Source organism: Cinclus cinclus, chromosome 21 (assembly GCF_963662255.1).
Source record: "Cinclus cinclus chromosome 21, bCinCin1.1, whole genome shotgun sequence".
NCBI lineage: Eukaryota > Metazoa > Chordata > Aves > Passeriformes > Cinclidae > Cinclus > Cinclus cinclus.
In genome coordinates this window covers 5,093,348-5,111,730 of record NC_085066.1, presented here as the reverse complement: position 1 = coordinate 5,111,730, position 18,383 = coordinate 5,093,348, and the positions used below count along the sequence as shown (strand labels likewise).

The 18,383-nt window shown below is 43.6% G+C and overlaps 1 protein-coding gene across 3 annotated transcripts in view; it reads right to left on the bottom strand.

Annotated features, from left to right (window-relative positions):
- UNC80 (unc-80 homolog, NALCN channel complex subunit) overlaps positions 1 to 18,383 on the bottom strand; it is a 119,890-nt gene that overhangs the window by 16,841 nt on the left and 84,666 nt on the right. For all 3 annotated transcript variants that reach the window (XM_062506764.1, XM_062506763.1, XM_062506765.1), the window contains 11 exons: positions 17,000 to 17,138; positions 15,626 to 15,722; positions 14,138 to 14,308; positions 13,833 to 13,925; positions 11,900 to 11,935; positions 11,367 to 11,585; positions 8,757 to 8,957; positions 6,377 to 6,500; positions 4,205 to 4,330; positions 2,247 to 2,370; positions 1,330 to 1,536 (listed from right to left, as the gene is read on the bottom strand). In XM_062506764.1, the coding sequence (XP_062362748.1) occupies positions 1,330 to 1,536; positions 2,247 to 2,370; positions 4,205 to 4,330; positions 6,377 to 6,500; positions 8,757 to 8,957; positions 11,367 to 11,585; positions 11,900 to 11,935; positions 13,833 to 13,925; positions 14,138 to 14,308; positions 15,626 to 15,722; positions 17,000 to 17,138 (1,537 nt within the window). The remainder of the gene's footprint in view (positions 1 to 1,329; positions 1,537 to 2,246; positions 2,371 to 4,204; positions 4,331 to 6,376; positions 6,501 to 8,756; positions 8,958 to 11,366; positions 11,586 to 11,899; positions 11,936 to 13,832; positions 13,926 to 14,137; positions 14,309 to 15,625; positions 15,723 to 16,999; positions 17,139 to 18,383) is intronic.

Below are 18,383 nucleotides of genomic sequence, written 5' to 3'. Positions count from 1 at the left end.
GGCAGGGAAGGAGCAACCAGCCTTCTAGCAGTAAAAGCCTCAGGATCAGGACTGGCAATCCCATTTCAAGAGAAACTTTTCTACTTCATACCTAAATTCCTCTGTATTTGTTTGCTCTGGTGTTCCCTCTCCCTTCCATGCAGAGTTCTTTTGTATTCTCAGAATCAGATCTTTTGAAAGCAGCTCAGAGAAGGAATACAGCCCTGGCTGATCACACAACCTCAAAAATCTTGACCAAGCATATTCACACAGTCACCCAATGAGCACAATAACTTGCAGATGATTTATAGGGTGATGACAAGAACCTTTCTAGCAGTGCAGCTGCATGAGTCACGGCCACACTGCAATTTAAATACAAATATGGTCCAGTAAGCGAAGGGCAGTAATTCGCAAGAGCGTGGTGTTACAAATGGGGATGAACAGCAACAAGTTCAAAACAATGCTCTGCATTAAAGTGGGCAGTGATTAACACTTGGTTCACAGGAGAGACAAGGAATCTCCCCCTTCCTGTGCTCCCCTGGTCTGATAAAAGCAGCAAGGCCTGGGAATTGTTGGGGGAAAGCTGACTACTCCTTATTCTTAATGGGATGGCCAAGACTTCTCAGCCATTACACAACTATATCCCAGTTTGTTTGGGTGGGGGCTGCTAAATCAGTGGTGATCTGCCAATTTTTCATCAGATTAACAACACTCCTTAGAGACGGGTTAACAAAGACCCAAACATAAATCTTCAGATAAATGCCCTCACAAAATCAGAAACAGAGAAGCTGTTCCTGGAGGGGTGCTTTGAGACAAAACTGTCCCTGTATTGGCCCGACCGCCTTCAGCGATGCTGCATCTCCAAATGAATTATTTTTTCTGTGCTTTCACCCTTGGGTCAGATGTGAGATAATACAGTGCTGCCTTGCAGCACCCTACAGCAAGCAGAGGGCACACCAGTCAGCGAGCACCATGTGTGGGGCCAGCAGCCAGGCAGGCTGCATCACCCCTCACCCTAGAGAGCCCAGGGATAGTGAGGCTGTGATGTCAGGGGTTGATGGGCAGTCTGACTGGCCTTTGTGGCTTCACTGTAGGGTGGCAGTATGAAAACTGAGCGACTTCTACCTGTGCTGCTCTTCCTTCAGCTGCAGCGCAGACACCGCTCGCGTTGCGATATATCCCAGGGATAGTCCTGACTTCACGGGCTGGCCTGGCCTCCTGTTCAGGACAAGCTCTAAAGCAACTCTGGAGAGGTCAGTTAGCTCCTGCCTGGGATGGTTTTCTTTGGTGCTTTGAGCACTCCTCCTTAACTGTGTGTCTCCTCAGGGCTCAGCAGAAGGCATCACTCACCCAGGTAGGCAGCCTGGCTGGTGGATTCTGCCAGCCCTTCCCGCCGCAGGTCCTTCCCCGCATCCCCCGGGGTGGAGCAGTGGGCAGGGGAGCTCTCCAGCATGAAGTTCTTGCTGCGGGAAGTGCTGATGATGCGAGGTGGCAGGAGGATATTGATAACAGTCTGGAGCAGCAGCAGGACCTCAGGCTGCTCCAGCCAGGGGCTGTCTGAGATGCATTGGGAGGGGAAAGAGAGAGAAAGATCAGGCTACATCCCATCACAGACACTCAAAAGATCCAGACCCTGTTCAGCTCCAAAATGGGGTGCATCTCAAATGTCCCCTAAGCCAAAACTCCGTCCCCCACACCTTGTTATGTTGCTTCTCCTCCTGCAAGCAAAGGCAAAGTTTATTTCAGCACCAACACGAACACACACAGACACAGAGCTACACAGCACAAAGAAATGTCCCATTCAGTGGTCTCATTTCCTTCTGGCATTCCCCTCTCCCTTTACTCTTTGCTTTCGTTTAGGGATTTACCAGTGAGGAGCAGGACTTGTGCAAGACAAGTTGCATGGACTGGGCAAACTGTGATCCACAGGGGCACACAATTTCTGTGACCTTTGCTCCCCTCTGTGACTTCTGCTACAATAGATTTGTCCTGCCCTGCACTCCAGTTTCAAAAGCAGGAGGACGTCTGTGTAAGACCTGACTCAAGAACCAAGGCGCAGCTGAAATAAAAAGAGGAAATAATAACTGATCCCAATGGGGCTCTTTTCAATCTCAGACCCAAAGGGCACTTAGCTGACACACTGCCAGTGACAGAAACCCAAAATAAAAATTAATTAAATAAATAAATAAAATACAGAGAGCAGGGAAAGTGCAAACATCACTTGTCAGAAAAGGGGGAAAAAGTTCTTTTTGTTAAATTAGTCAGACCTTTGCTTCCAGATCCTACTGTGAGCACAAATGGAATCAGTAGGTTTAAAAGCATTCCTTCCCTTCTTTCCTGATTGGTGAATGGGGAGACGACATGGCTTAGGGGGAAATCTTCTTTCAAAGCCTGTGCAGTAATAATAAAAAAGGATTAAATGATTTCATCAGCAGATCACGTAAACAAGTCAGTGCAGGGAATGAGGATCCCCCATTCACACAGTACAACACCAGCATTGATGACCTGATTGAACGAGATGCCCTCAGACCACTTAGTCAGGAGTAATGGGAATTCACAGAGCAACACAGGGATCACCTGCTGGTGTCATAGCCAAAGGACTCCTAACTCCTCGTTATCATTAACAAAACCAGAAGTATCCCACTGGAGTCAGGTGAGTGTTAGTCGTAAGCTCTGCACTGCTGTGAATAGTATCAGGATCTGGCATAGACTATAGAGAATAAAAAAAAGGAACAGAGGAAGCTGCACAAATGACATTATCTAAATATTCTCCTGTCTGAACATGGAGGCTATTCCCGAACTTATTTTTGCTCTGCCTCACTTTGTGCTGCCCTGTCATCCTCCCTAACACAAAGAATGAGCTCCTGAGAAACAAACAAAATGCATGTTTACTTCTTGACACACAGTCCATCTTAAATTGAAAGGCCTTTCACCTTCTTTTAGAGGAGGTAATTCAAACGGCTGGCACCAGAACCTTTGCTCATTTACAACATCCCAGTTGTTACAGACTTAGCTGTGAAATGCAACTGAACCTTGCAACTCCTGAAGCTTGCAGACCTGGGCTGAGGAATTCTAGGAGATGTTTTCTGGTGGGGTGTGAAGTACTTCTGTTTTGTATTCTCCTGGAAATATTGGAAATAATGCCTCGTGTTTTTTCTGACGTGTTTGGTTTTCATCACATTTAAGCCCACAAATGAGTGAACAGGGAGAAGAGGATAATAAAAGTTCCCCATAATTAAAAAAAATTAATTTGCTATCTGTTTAATTTTTTTTCATAGATAATATTTCACAGCAGCTGAAAGTGGCCCTTTGTTTTCTTTTGTTTTGATTTAAGAACCATTACCTCAGAGCTGGAAGAAATCTATTCTCTTTCTGTGTCAGTTTGAACCAAAAAGTCCTTTTGTGCCTCATGCTCTGAGGGACAGCTCTGTGTGTTGATCCCTGTAAGCTTTCCTTCCCAAGCTGCTCAGAAATACCTGCCTAAGTATTCTACTGGATGTACCAATGCATATTTTAAAATGCAAGTTGGAGCTAGATAAGTAAATTTGTCACTTCTTTGGTCACCATTCAGACTGATTTCATGCCAGTGGGGAAGGAAAGGGACACTGAGGCAGAAAGACTCTAAAAAGTTATAGTGCTGCTATGAGAAAGGAATAGTGGTGAAATTCTCCAAAAAGTCTGAAACTGGTTTTTGTTTTTTTTTAAGTTCTGGCAACAAGGATACCATTGTGTCAGCAGCTGAAAAGCCAAGTTGCCCTGCTTTTTGTGCTGGCACACTGTGTGACCAGCTCAGGTAAGAGCAGAAGAGCACAAAATCCACTCTCAGTTACACACATGGTCCCACAGGAAGACAGGAAGGGTTGCATGGATGTAACCCAAGCCAGGGTCCATCTTCCTGTGGCAGAAGTCTTACTCCTTAGATCCTGCAAAGAATCCTAACCTGCTTGTCAGAGCCTTAAACAGCATCCATCAGCCAAACTCCTTGGATTTCAATGGCAGTGTTAGGCTGATGGATGCTTGCTGTGGACTGGGCCCCAAGAAATGAATTCTGAGCTCAGTTCAAGCCTTCAGAAAGAAGGGAGAATTTACATGTTGCTTCTCCTTAACTTTTGATGCACGTTCCACAGTTTTTGCCCAGCTTTTTGCAGAAAGAAAACAGAGCACTGATGAGCTGGTGTCTCAACCAGAAGCTCTAAAGGCCTGGCCATGGCCAGGGCAGACACACCTGTATCTGCAATGCTACAAGCCGGACAACAGCTGTGCTGAAGGGCAGAGGTGGCGAGAGATAAGGGCTGAGATGAAGAAGGGGTAATCCATCAGCCACACTGGAGGGTCCTACCACTCCCATCACCTGCAATACAAACACAGCACATCACCACAACTGGCTACTTACAGTTTCATCCATGCCATATCCTCCAACGTCAGTGAAATGGAGGTGCCTTTCATTGAGCACTGAGTTGGGGTGGATCTAGTAGAACCAGCCCCCCCAGTGGTCCTTGCAGGAGCTGGGGCCATTGAGGAGACAGTGTTCTAGCAGGGAAAGGAAGGGGAAAAGAGGGAACCAGCATGGATGGGAGGAGTGCACAGGTACATTTATAAATGTACCCAGTACCAGCCCTGAATGACCAGCACTGGACTGGTGGAACAGCTAGAGTTGGAGGATATGTCATTTGACAACTGTAACAAATAAAAATCTGTCATCAAAGCAAAAAGTCTGCATTGAAAGTGGACATCTTTTCCCTTCCCTTGCTTGAAAAATAATGTCCTAAGTCTGACCCACGCCAGGTTTTGTACAATGTTCAGATTCCTCTCAAACACAGCCTGTTTTGGGGAACTCTAAGCATGATTTCTCTCAGCTGACTGACCCCAGATGTCTGAAGAAGAGTCACCTGCATGTGACCAGGTTGTCTGGAACTCCTTGAATAATCACCACAAGGAAACAGCATTTCTAGGGGAGAGTTATTGGTACTGTTTTGGATGTGTGCCTCAGAAGGAATTAAATCACAGACCTGCATATGTCTGTTTCTCACCATGATGAGACACAGCTAGGTGACAGGAAGAGGGAGAAGGTACCTGGCAGACACCTAAACCTATGGGAGGTAAATGCATGCTTCTATTCCAAATTCTGTCTGGGGAAAAAGGCAGTAACCAATTTTTTTTTTTTTTTTGCCAGAAAACCAAAGGACAATTTAGAAGGAGAAAGAGTCAGAGACTCTTCTTTACATCACTATGGATTATCATTGAGATATTTCCCTGCCTTTCTGGGTGATTGATTTTTGGACCTCATGGTCTACATATGATACACCATCCAGTCAGTGCTCCCACAGCTCACAGTGCACCCAGTTCTGACAGCTAAAGGTAAAATACTAAGTACCATTAGTGCCAGGTAGTTGCTACCTCTGCTTGGAAGAGGAAGAAATCTTATGGACTCTGACAGGTTGGAGTTTCCCTGCCCTTGCAGCAATGAGTGCTGAATTGACTTGAAGGATGGGGACCAGTCAAAATCTGACATTGCATTTTAGCTAATGGTCATTGTTTTTAAAGCCCCTCAGAGCACTGGTGAACCCTGAAATGTTTTTTGTAAGCTGGTAGGTAAGGTTACATCATTTATGCTCTAAGAAGAAAATGCTATAAAACCCAGTAACAGTAAAATTCTAGTGCAACCTTTCCCCCTTAATTTCCATTTTTGCACCTGGAATGAAAGCATGCTTGTTTGCCCAAGTGGCTGGAGTGACATGGATGTTGAAGTGGGGCCTTACCCCCAGTGTAAGAGCTGCAGAAACACTATGGTCTATCACTGAATGATTTGGATGAGGCAAACCCTGTCCACATCACTCGTCTGTTGTAACACACTTAAGAGCAATAAACTTTACTAAGAGAGGGATCTGAATATTGTCCAGTGCAAACCTGTATTAGATCAAGCCAGGGACATTACAAATAGTGGAGTCAATTCACCTTGTAAACCTTTCTGACTATCCAGCCCCCGATGGCCCCTGGCAGAGCAATCAGGGCCCTTCCCCACTGGGGATGGTAGGTATCCCCAGTGCCACCCTCTCCCCGTCTCTACCAGGTGTGTGCAGTCTCCACCACCCCACTCTCCAACTTGCAGCCCTCAGCTCTCAGCTCAGTCTGGCAAAGGCAGATCTTCAAAGTGGTGCGTGGGAAGTAATGGAAAATAAATTGCTTGACCGCTGCTGTCGGTCACCGCATCTCCCCATGCACCACTTCAAAAATGAACCTTCCTCTCTCTAGTGTCACTTGCAGAGTCCCCTTGTGAGAGGTAAAGGGGACAGGTAAAATGACAGGAATGGGAACAAACTGTCGTCTTCAGTCCAGAGAAATCAACAGCAGGGGGAGATTTAGCAAAGGTTCACGGGGTTGCCGCTCGGCTACTCACCAGATTGACACAGACATTGATCAGAGACCTAAGGTGAGGCAGGAAGGATATGATAGGCTGCCTCTGAAGTGTCAAACAAACCCCTTCAATCAAACTGCTGGCAGGCTCCCACTCAACCTGGCGCCTGCAATACAACAGTAGGTGCCATTAGCCACGGGCTCCTGCCCCCCACACCAGACGCCCAAACACGGCCACCGACACACAGTGACGCTATAGAGGAGACTGCCACACAGCCACGATGGCCAGGAGGAGCACAGGGTGTGACAGAGGACGCTTCACCCACGCAGCTCGGGAAGGCACAGAGCCACAGACCACACCAGAGGGTGTTTGTTTGAGAGACGAGAAACGCAGCAGAGCAGGCTGGAGCTGGTGACACAAAGCCCTGCAGCAGCAGTGGGGCAGGAGATGCAGAAGAGGGAGCCCACAGTGGCCTTAGGTGTGCCTCTGTGGGGAAAGGTCTGCTGTGCCAAGCTCCCCTCCATCTCCTGTGGCTTGTGGGTGTTCCCCCTGACATGGACAAACCCCATCAACCTGAGTGCCCTCAGAGCTCCTCTGCAGTCTGGCTGCTCCACTCCCAGACACAGGCTGCCCTAAATGTAAACTGGCCCAGTTGGATAATCTTCATCTCCAGCTTGGGCAGGAGGGATGAGTCATTCCTCATCAGCACCAAAGTCCTTCATCCCAGGATCCTTTCTTCCCTGACACTTGGCTTTTTTCCACAAAAACAAAATGTAGGGATTATACCAGATGCTGAAAGGATTCTCCTTCCTAATCATAAGCAGACAGAGCATAGGTAACATCAAAGTGGTTCACACCTTTCCTCTCAGGGCCTGACTCTCTGCAGTCACTGTGGTTCACAAGCCAGCATCTGTCTGCATTTGCTGGGACAGAAAGACAAAAGGCTGGCATAGTTTGTTCCCTTAAGCCTTAAGCAACGTCCCAGTCAAGCTCTCCAGGTGACTTCCCAGAGCCACATGGGGAATCAAGTGTTCGCTGCACAACTTTTTCTTCAGACCAACACCTCTGTGCATCCACTGTAACTAAATCTCCTGATTAGCCGTTTGTTCTTGTTCTTACATATCCACTGGTTCCAGCAGACACTGGGTTTGCAGTGGGGTGCCTACAGGAGGCAGTGAATAAGATTTTGATCATGAGTGCCCCAAGGGATGGCTCCTGGGGTCTTGCACCCAGACCCATCCTTAAGAGACTGCTTGACTCAGTGATGCTTAAATGTAGTTGCTGCATTTGATTCAGTGGCTTTGCTGTCCTTTTGTGGACAAATGACTAATTTAAGCCCAGCACAGGTAAAGGCATAGGGAGAGAGAATACGAAAGGAATTTTAATTTATGGACATCCATTCAGCTTAAATAAGGAAGAAAGACCTTCAGGAACAGAAACCACTATCGGCATTTGAGACAGAAGAAAGTATGAGCAGGAAAAGAAGAAATGAATGAGAAGCAGGCAAGACATGGCAAAGAATCAAACCAACAGTAGAGAGAAGCACCAAAATTTCTGCCTCTGAATTCCCTGCAAGGGTGGAGTTTCTTGAAGCGGATTAGAAAGAGAAAAGTGATGGATAGTGATGCTAGAAAGAAGAGATCACCTCCCTATTATTTGTTCCATCTTTGATTCCTACTGGGACATAATTCTGATGTTCTCTAATATGATTTGGCTTCTCAGCTGAGACTGCCAATGAAGTGCCATTCAAACAGTTGGGGACATATGCCCATGAGGGTGACCAAGACCAGTGACTCTTTTTACTCTGATCACTGGAAAATTCACAGGTCTGAGTGATTTTATACCACCCAGACTGGATTTGTACCACTGCCTCCAAGCAGGAATGCTCCATAGTCAATACTTCTTGAAGCTGGCAAAGTCTGTATCTATCATAATGCCACTGTGTGATACACCAGGCTTCCACTAGGCATGGACCTGGAGCAATCAATGCAGTTCTTTGCCTTTTGCTGGGGAGCAATCAGAATCTACTGCATAGCTCCTGACTATTTTTGTCTTTATGGAGGACATAACAGTATTGCCATGCCAGAAATACTCTTGCTACAGTTCAATTTTTCATTAAAAAAGTCACAGCAAAATTTAATTAAAAGGGCAATGAGATGGAAAAAATCTGAAGACCTTTTCAGGAAAGAAAAATTATGTTTCTGGGAGCTCTCTCTTGAGTTCTTAATAACAATGCTGCTACCAGAAGACACCACAAAAACATCAACATAAACACACTTACAGAGCTAAAAACACCTGTAATTGTCTGGTGTGTTGTAAAGGCTCACTGCAACACGACAGCTTGAGGTAGATGACATACCCACACTTCAAGGCTTGCAACATCAGAAACGGACCCCAGAGGTTTTCCAGAGTACCTGCTCACCTCAGAGTAGGCATCTTGTGAATTTTATTGAACATACGATCCAATCTCTTTAAGATGAGGATCAGGGCAGGTCTCACCGCCTCGGCTGTCCAGTCAGTGATGGGCAGCATCTCCATGATGTAGCGCCGGAGCCCGCGGCTCTCCATCGTCTGCGTGTCGTAAGGAGCCAGCTTCAGCAGGGAATGTGCAATTTCTGCCAGCCTGGAACCACCAGTGAGAGAGAAATAAATACAGCTTGCATCCCTGCGCACGCGCCAACGGACTAGCACACAGATATTCAGGAGCCTAGTAAAAATACAGCGGTGCAAAAGTCAAATGTGCTGCTATTTAAACCCTTAGATCAGAACTCACAGTTGCGGTCTGTTAAGATTGTTTTGCTGGAATCAGTGTTTGGATTTAAGAACACACAAATGGTCTAAACGTTGCTTTCACATTGACAGTAAATGTACCAAGGGGACATAAGGAATCACAGATTTGTGTAGTGAAAACCGGAGTACCTGTGCTGGCAGTAAGATTACAGCATTGCAAATGCCTGTGAAATATAGCCCTGACATCACCAGTTTGTCAGTTAGGAAGTGATCTGGTTTCGTTCTGTGCTTGTTTTTTAACATTACCACTTTAGGAAGTATCACTGTGCAATTTTCAAGTGTTACATTTTAAAAATAACATGTCCATAGGTTTACACAACATGTCCTTTGTAGGATTGCTCCCTGCAGTTTTTACTTGTTTCTCCTAAAACCTCTACAGATTGTGTTGCTGTGGCTTTTTCCACCCTCTCAGATGGCCTTGTCAATGGCTTTTTTTTGTATTGACTGTGAAATATCATGGCAGCATTTAATTTACACTTGCAGTTTGACAAAAATATCCTGAAATACTTGGATATTTGTGGTAAGCAAATACCAGAAATGAACCACGAAACATCAACAGACTTTGTATTGGATGACTACAGTACAATCCTATCCATATTGTGGGGGCTTTTTCTGAGATGCATCCAACTAATGGAACACATTTCCATTCTCTTTACAATCTGCCTAGGAATATCAAGGGTGACAGGTTACTCAGATTAACCTAAAGTGGTATAAAATTTGTTTTTTTAATTCCAGTTTTTCTTTATTATTCATTTTTAAAAACTGCTTTGTCCTACTATGAAGTAGGTCTGTTTTCTTAAATGCTGTGAAATTTAAATTATCATATAATTAAGCTTCTTGCTAGCAGTACAATACTAGTTCCATTCAATGATATATAAAAACTTCCTTATGCCATATAAAGTGTGAGATCCATTTCATTCAACTTGAAACATCAATCTCAATTAATCTGCTAGCTCCTTCCTAGCAGAAATAAGCAACCTGGGAAAGTCTTACCTTCCTGAAATACTTGGATAAACAGTTGGATGCCCATCTTCCTTTTCACTGGGTACAAAAAGATCTTTATAACTATTGCAGACTGAACATTTGACTTTTAAAGGGCTAAAACTGGGTGAGATGAATCCTGTCTGAATAGATAGCATATTATCCTGTTTTCTGAAGCCTCTGAAATGGCACCTGTCAGCCTCCCAAGACCATGACTGTCTCATCAGATTCTGATAAATCTTCTCTCTGTGTGGAACTGAGTTTGTCCTAAAATGGTTAAATCCTGTCAGTCATGTCACTAATACTTATGAATTTATGTAAGGATTGAGATAGATTGTTTTTCTTCAGAGATAACTGTGATCAAGCATCCACAACCCTGACAAAGCAGCTATTTCTAGCACTTTCCAGGAGACTTAAAGGAATCAGAGCATAAATCATTACCTGCTGTAAATCAACGTCAGCTTTACTGCTGTGACCTCTGACCATGAGAGACCTTCTCTCTTGAAAAGAGTGCAATATTTGCCACCTACCTGCTAGTGTAAATGAAAAACTGACAAAATAATCAGATTATTCCCTCTTATCCCAGTTATTGCTTCTCAGTAGCAATTTATGTTATGTTGTGTTTACCATGGAGAGCAAACTCAGAGAATCAAGTCCAAAGTGCTGGGTGGCTCTATCCCCAACTTCTTCCAGGTCAGCACCACGTGAAACTGTTTGCCATGAGCATCCAGCATCCAACCTGTGATCTGGACTCAGTGCAGCATTTCAAGAAAAGACTTGTGCATCCGCTGCATCACATGCTGAGGTGCTGGTCCTGTAAATGCCCTCTGTCCCATCATTCCCTGTATTCCAGGCAGTCAGAAAGTGGTTGTTCTGCCTTTCCTGCTTGTGAGTTGCTGGCTCGAATGCACAGTGCTGCTGGAGAGCATAAAGGTTGTATTCAACCACATGGACAGCTTCCACACCCCTTGCCCTGCAGAGACAGACTTGTCTGCTCTGCTCCTTGTTGCCACTTGTCCTGATACATCAGATGGAGAATGGGATCAGAATGGGACCAGAGGAAAGCTTAAGAAACCTTCTTTACACACAAGCAGCATCAGTACAGTCTAAGGAACATCCAAAACAGCCTCTGCACGTTTCAGACAAAAACATGCAACTACACAACCACAAAGTGATTCCATCTGCTTTAGGAAATACAAAGAGCTGAAAGAAAGGAATCCCCGTGAAACAGACAGGAAAAAGCAGAATGTCTGTGGAATACCTCATGTGGGACTTCACATCCAGCAGCTCCAGAGAAGTCACTCGAGGCTCACCAGCCAGATTCTGCAAAATCTTCAGCCTTGGACCACAGTGCTTGTAAAACTCTGTGCAGATATTCAGCAACGACTCCCGGGGTCTCCTGAACTCCTCTCTGGCAATTCGTTCATCCAGCTCCTCTCGGGGAAGACCCTGTCCCTCCTCCATTAAGTGAAGGTTCTCTCTGGAGGGTACAAATCAAGACAAAGTAGAGAATGTTAAATGCAGCAGATCATCAGGGATAGACTACAACAACCTCTTCATCTTGGTTTTGCAACAGATGCTTTCCTCTGCAATTGAAAGAAAGGGAGTTGCATCTGCAATTAAGAAACAAAAAAAGGGAAGTTATAATCTTCCAGGTCTTGCTAAAAATGTAAACATTTTCTATATGAACTATCCTTTGATACATTCCCTGAAAAAAGGCTGCCTGTCACAGCAACCATGTGTAGGAATGGTTCATCACACATCAGGGGAGACTGGGATAAGATTTTACTGTACCTGATAAAGTGTAGTTTAGCTCCTTGTTCTGGGTACCTGGGAAAACAGAAACAGTGAGGTTGCAAGTAGGAACTTAGAAGTGCCTAAACTTGCCTTTCTAAAAGAAAGTGACTCTGTTCCAGCCCAGAGCTTTACACACTGTGGTCAGGATGGTACCTCATGCCACTGGAACAATGCCTACACATAGCTACTGACCACACTAAATTGCCTTAATCTCCCAACTTCCATCAAAAAACATATTCCTTGAGTTACTGACCTTCTTCTGAAAGGAAAAATTCAGTCTTAAAAACCATAGCTCTCTTTCAAGTGCTTTCCCTTGCTGATTTTTCACCCCAGTGCTCAGTCCGTTTCACGAAACCAGAGCTCACCAAGTGAAAAGAATACCTCAGAATGGATTTTTAGTTTCATTGTCATTTTCTCTTATTAGTTCTTTTTGAGAAAGCATTAATAGATGCTGCACCACTTGGCTAACACGTCCAAGGCTTGAACAGTAATCATTCTAACATCAAGAGGCTCCTGCTGATGCTAGCAGATCTCTGTTGCAATGATAACACAACAAAACAAACAAGTGCAGGAAAACTGGAGCAGTGAAAAATATTTTGGATCAGAGGCTGAATGTGTGATAATTAGAAAAATCTGGAAATGTAAGTCAGGATGCCTGAGACATACTGCACTGGGAATGCCTACATTGTCTGTCAGCAGATATGTATTAACTGCTCTCCAAAATCAGCAGACAGATAATAAAGTATTATTTTCCATTACACCTTATTTTCCTTAGACTAAGCAATCTTACAAATGAAATAAATGGCATATGTCCACTTCAGACTTCAGCATGTCTGGTTTATCTGGTGGTTTGTCATGTCTGGAGTTTATTTGCTTCTCAGATCAGGGATTGAAAGTCAAAGACATCTTTTAACCATGACTGAATAGATTTTAAAGAATAACAGACTGATGCCAGGAGTTACCAACCAAGATGTGTACACATTTACAGATTGACATAATAGCCCTTTGATGATCCATGCAGAAATTGATTTCTAAATCCCTTGAATTAAAAAAGAAAAAAAAAATAAAAAGGTAATAAGAAAAACAACTAGCTTTTGCTAGGCTTCAAATCCCCTTCCAGGTCAGCACAAACATCCAGATTTTTAGCACAGTAAAGCATACTCTTGCCAGGAGAAGGCATGGCTGCCTGCTGCAAAGAAGAAAAGTCACAATCCCAAATGTTTGTGGGTGGATTAAGCCCTTCTTCTATAACCAAGTAAATTTTCAGCAGCCTTGTCTGATTTGCAGCAGCCTAACTGGAATGGCCAAGGAGCAGAATTACAGCTCACTGTTGCCATGTCCTTCTTTGGTTCCTTCTTCTGTGAGAAAGTACTTTGGTGTTTTGTTTTGTTGGGTTTTGGGGTTTTTGTTAAGAAGGACAAGAATATTTCCAGGCATTCTTTTCACTTCTCTCAAGTTGTCAGCCCCTTAGAACAAGGCCAGAGGGATCTGACCCTTCTGCTGGCCAAGCAGGCTCTGCCCACTGGTCACTCTGAAGTAAAAAAGCAGAGAATGAGTGAGCTTCAGCAATTTACTTCTAGAGGGCAAAAAGGGGAATGAATACTTTAGGATGTGTGTCCTTGATAGCCTCTGTATTAAAGGTCTTCTATTTAGATATATTGTTTGAAACTAGAAATCCTAGTCTTGGGTGTTCTGGTTATCATCAGAAATGCAGAAATGCAGAATGTGCTCTTTTGATGTGACTGTTTTCTCCCACAGTCACATCTTTTATCCCACAATGTTTTGCTCCCACCCAGAGCACTCCCTCAGCTGTCTGAGGCCAAGCACTCTGAGCAGTGAGATATTACCTTACTGAAAAAAACCAAACCAATGCAAAACAAAACAAACCCAAAATTGTTTCAGAAAATACAAAAAGAAAGAAAAGCCTTACCTGGTGTTCACACCTGCTGACATGGTGTGGTTTGCTGTTGTGGTCCCTTTATGGCCTTGGTCACATCGACTCATCTGTGGGGCTGTCATAGGCCTGGCAAAGAGAAGGTGAACAGCACACCACACTTTGAATCTAACAACCACACAGAAATTCTGCTTTTGCTCTGAAAACTTGCAGTAATTTTACTAAGTCTGAAACTTAACCATTACTCAAGCCAAGCTGCATGCTGTGGCCTTCTGTGCATTCCCTCTCCCCGCACAGACAACACAAAAGTGCAGGCTCAGCCCCTTGGCCACGTGTGTTACCTGGTGAGAACTTCTACACTGTACAAAAGTGCCTGCAAGGAGGTGGCAAGGGCACCCATAGAAGCAATCTCCTCCCGAGCTGCTGTCCCAGTGTCCACTTGAGAGGTTTGTCGCTTCAGTTTTTGCAAGTAGCAGGGAACCAGGGCTTCCAAGACCATCAGCATCTGGAGGCTGGAAAAATAACAATGCTTAGTTTGTTTTATTTTGTCATTCCTGAGCTCACGTTAGGTAGAGGCTTAGGTTTCTGTCTGAAGATTCTGGATCTGTAACTAGGAGTATGAATTCATTGCTTCTCACTAGAAGTCTTGAGCCAAAGAAACAGTTGGATTAAGAACATCAGGGGAAAACTAGATGATGCATTAAACTGAACTTCCAGGTAACTTCCAAATACGTCATCCATTTGCTAATGTCTTGGGTTGCAATACAGGATGTAACCAAAAGTATGTATTCTATCACCATTTGTTAAACCATGTGGGGCAGTGTTCTTTATCTTTTCCACCACCCATCCTTCCTCCAGGAGATATCTCCTGTTAATGGGCCATTGAGTCCCACTGCGTGACTGAGAAAATTCCATCATCCCATTGGGAGATGCTCCACCCAGGGGGAGGAGCCAAGCATTTCCTACCCAGATAAAAACTGAGAATTGGAACACCACAGCAGCCTTTTTCCACTGGATTCCAGAGGAAAACCAAACCTTTCCACATCATCACTGAAACTTCGCAGGAAAACTGCACCCTTCTACAGGAGCACTGCTCCAACAGAACCACATCTGTCATTGCAGGAGGATGCAGCCACCATTTAATGGGACTGCTACCAACACCCTGACTGATGGAGTGTCAGGTTGTATTCTGACTCTGTCAGTGTTCTGGGTTTGCTCTTTGCAATACTATACTTCTGTTTTAATTTTCCTAGTAAGCAGCTGTTATTCCTATCTTCCATATCTTTGCCTGAGAGCCCCTTAATTTCAAAATTATAATAATTTGGAGGGAGAGGGTTTACATTCTTCATTTCAAAGAGAAGCTCCTGCCTTTCTTAGCAGATACCTGCCTTTCAAACCAAGACAGCTAACAAGCATTTTCTCTTCCAAAGACTCTTATATTATCTTTCAAACTAACATTTGTACTTAAATAAGCTCATCTCCACTCTCTCTGTTAAATTCCTGTTCTCTCCAGCTGCCTGTTTCTCCCCCTCCCTTGCTCCTCTGATGACGGAAACCAACAGAATAGGGTGTGATCCCCACTGGGAAATGTGGCTTACACTTTGCTGCTCTGGCTGCCATCTAGCTCTAGTGCTGCACCAGCAGCTGGCAGGATTTGGAGCTGGTGCCCTAGGAAGGGGTACCAGGCAGAGGCTTGGCCTCAGAGAAGCCACATAGTTGGGATGCATTTCTGTATCCTCTGCCTCCATTTGCCAGCCTTGCTTTCACATACCATACACAGCTTTTATGGTTTATCTGAGCCTGCACAAATCAAGACAGCAGACAACAACCTTCTGAATGACTCGGGAGCATAAGCCACCACTGTCACACACAGCTTGATTGCTTCACTGATGGAAAACGTCAAGTCTTCATTCCCATAGCAGAAATCTGAGGGAATAAAGCAATATGAGAAGATTATCTATCACACAATCATACTAAGTATGAAAGGAGCTAATACACATCTTTTCCCCCTCTCCTGTTGCTTAATTTTCATGTTAACAATGCCCAATAAGCTCTTGGACAGATAAAAATCTTTCTGTAAAAGAAACACATGCTGCACTCCTACTTGAACCCTACTGCTCAAGAACTCAGTGGATGAAACAGCTCTCAGCGGGTCACGCACTGCTGAGCAAAAGCCCTACAGAGTCCTGTTTCAAACATCACCCATCAAAAGCTAAGCCTTAAGCTCATAAATGGCAAGGTCACATGTAAAATTAATGATAATTTTTATGCTCCCCATGCTTTTTCTAAGACGATCCAACCATGCAACAATTGATGCTGATGCACCACTGATGGCAGAAAATAATTTTACTTCTCAAAATTCAAGCCCATTTTATACTCATAGCCGCATGGGTGCCACCACAAAAGTGACTGTTTTGCTAGTGATTTCAGAAAAAGGTTTCAAGAGCATTTAAGACACGTACTACAAATATCACTTTGGGCATAATTCGTTCCAGGCACTGAAAAGCTAGAAAGAATAATATTTGTAAAAGAATAATAGTTTTAATAGAACAATAGTCCTGTTTTCAGAAGTGACTTTGTTGTGCACGAGCCCAAGTCAAAACTAAGGTCCTAAAACCTGTAATTTATAATTCTGTTCTTCATACGGAAGATACCAGATACACAACATATTTATCTACAGTGTCATCACCAACTCACACTTGACAATTTTCAGAGATGTTTTAATAGTTCTTCACAGAAACCTCGAAGATTTTATACAAATGTTTGGTACAATCCACAAAGAGGAAGAAATACCTTCTGTTTCTGTATCACATTATATTGAAAACTTTCTATATGATTCTGCAGAATCATAAAACCCAACTTTATTGCAAAGCTTTAACTCTAAGCCAGACAGGCTTCACAGTGCATCAAGACAACTAGCATTTAAGAGAAGTGCAAATTTGGAAATCAAGTTGAAGATCCTAATAAAAACCAGCAAAAATTACAAAGCAGCCAAATTCTTAAATTCAGCATTGCATAGATAACTATCAAGAGACAGAATGTCCTGAATATACCATGCAGCTATATATATTCTTCTTTTGGATAAATCAACACCCCCTCAAGGAGTTCAAGAAGGGCTCTGAAGAAATCATGCTGCATCAAATGTCTGTTAAATCAAGAAACAATAAACCAGAATTACTGAATAAACTGTGCTTTACAGTTACCTAATGACTTGAGAGGCTTTTCTGCTTTCACCAGCTCTAAGATGTCCAAAATGTCTGGAGTGTCTCCCTCCAAAGACTGCAGCAGGTCAAACAGGCACTGAGCTGACACTCCTTTGCTGCTTCCATTGTTTGCAGCATCCTGTTCCAAGGAGAGATGTTCATGTCATCCCAGGAGTGTTTATCTGGAGGTGTGGGCCACCTTTATTGTCGACAAAGGGTCCACATGGAATTCAAGAGCTCATTGCTTTCAAACAATAAGCATTGCCTGACTCAACAGAGTGATGCTACAGTGGGAGCATGATCTGAAAACTGCACACAGATCTTTGCTGCCCTGTGGAGAACAAAGATAGGTGTGCTGACAGTGCCCCGCTTCAAATTAAGATTCCATTAACATGCCTAAAATGTTAGAACATTTTAAATTAATATTTCAAAACAGGACTAATCTAGTCTTAAACTTCACTAGAACTTGGTATTAAGATCTTAATTCCTATGCTGGATTCTAAGAATGGATTTGCATTTAAAGAGCTGTAAGTCATTAGCGTCCTTTTATAATATATTTATACACAGAAATTTCAAGTGAGCCCACATTTCCTGGCCTGGACACCAGCAGCCTGCTATCTTAGCACCCTGCTCCACCTGCTGCACAGAAGTGTGCAGAAATAAGTCAGGACTTGGTCCTGTGCAGCACGGATGAGTGCTCCTTGTGACCTCTGATGAGGGGGGGCTGCATGTTTGCGCTTGCACTGCTTTATTAGTGGCTTGTTTTTTTTGTTTGTTTCTTTTTTTTTTTTTTTTTTTTTTTTTTGCTTTTACTTAGGATTAATGTATGAAGGGGCGGGATTTTTTGTGTTCAGGTTTAGCCATTTATTAATTTCTATTAATAGTACAGAAAGTTTTGTAGTACTTCTAGCTAATAGCTAAAAGTGAGCGAAATGGAGGTGAATTTAGTTAGTTACAAGGTTTTTTAAAGCTAAACAGTCTAAAAGTTAACACCTATATTATTTATACTTTTGACTTAATAACTAAACACTTGTAGCTTGCAGTGCAGCACTAACTATTTAACTAAAAACTAGTACTTAAAACTAGGAAGAAGGAGGAACAAAAAGGAGGAAGAGGCAACACCTAAGAACCTTCATCTTGTCTCATACTTATAACTAAATTCTAAAAACCCCAAATTCCAAACTTTTCACCGTGTGACACCACACACTTCTATTCAGCCACACGCTAAACTACACACAACTAAAATCACAGAGTCAATGATTCTAACTCCATCACTCAAATCTGGAAACCTTCTCCAAGGCCACAAGCCAAAAACGACGCTCTTTTGGGGGGTCAGTGTCCAGAAAGCACAGAAAGTTCAAAACTCCCACGCCTCAGGGTTCCA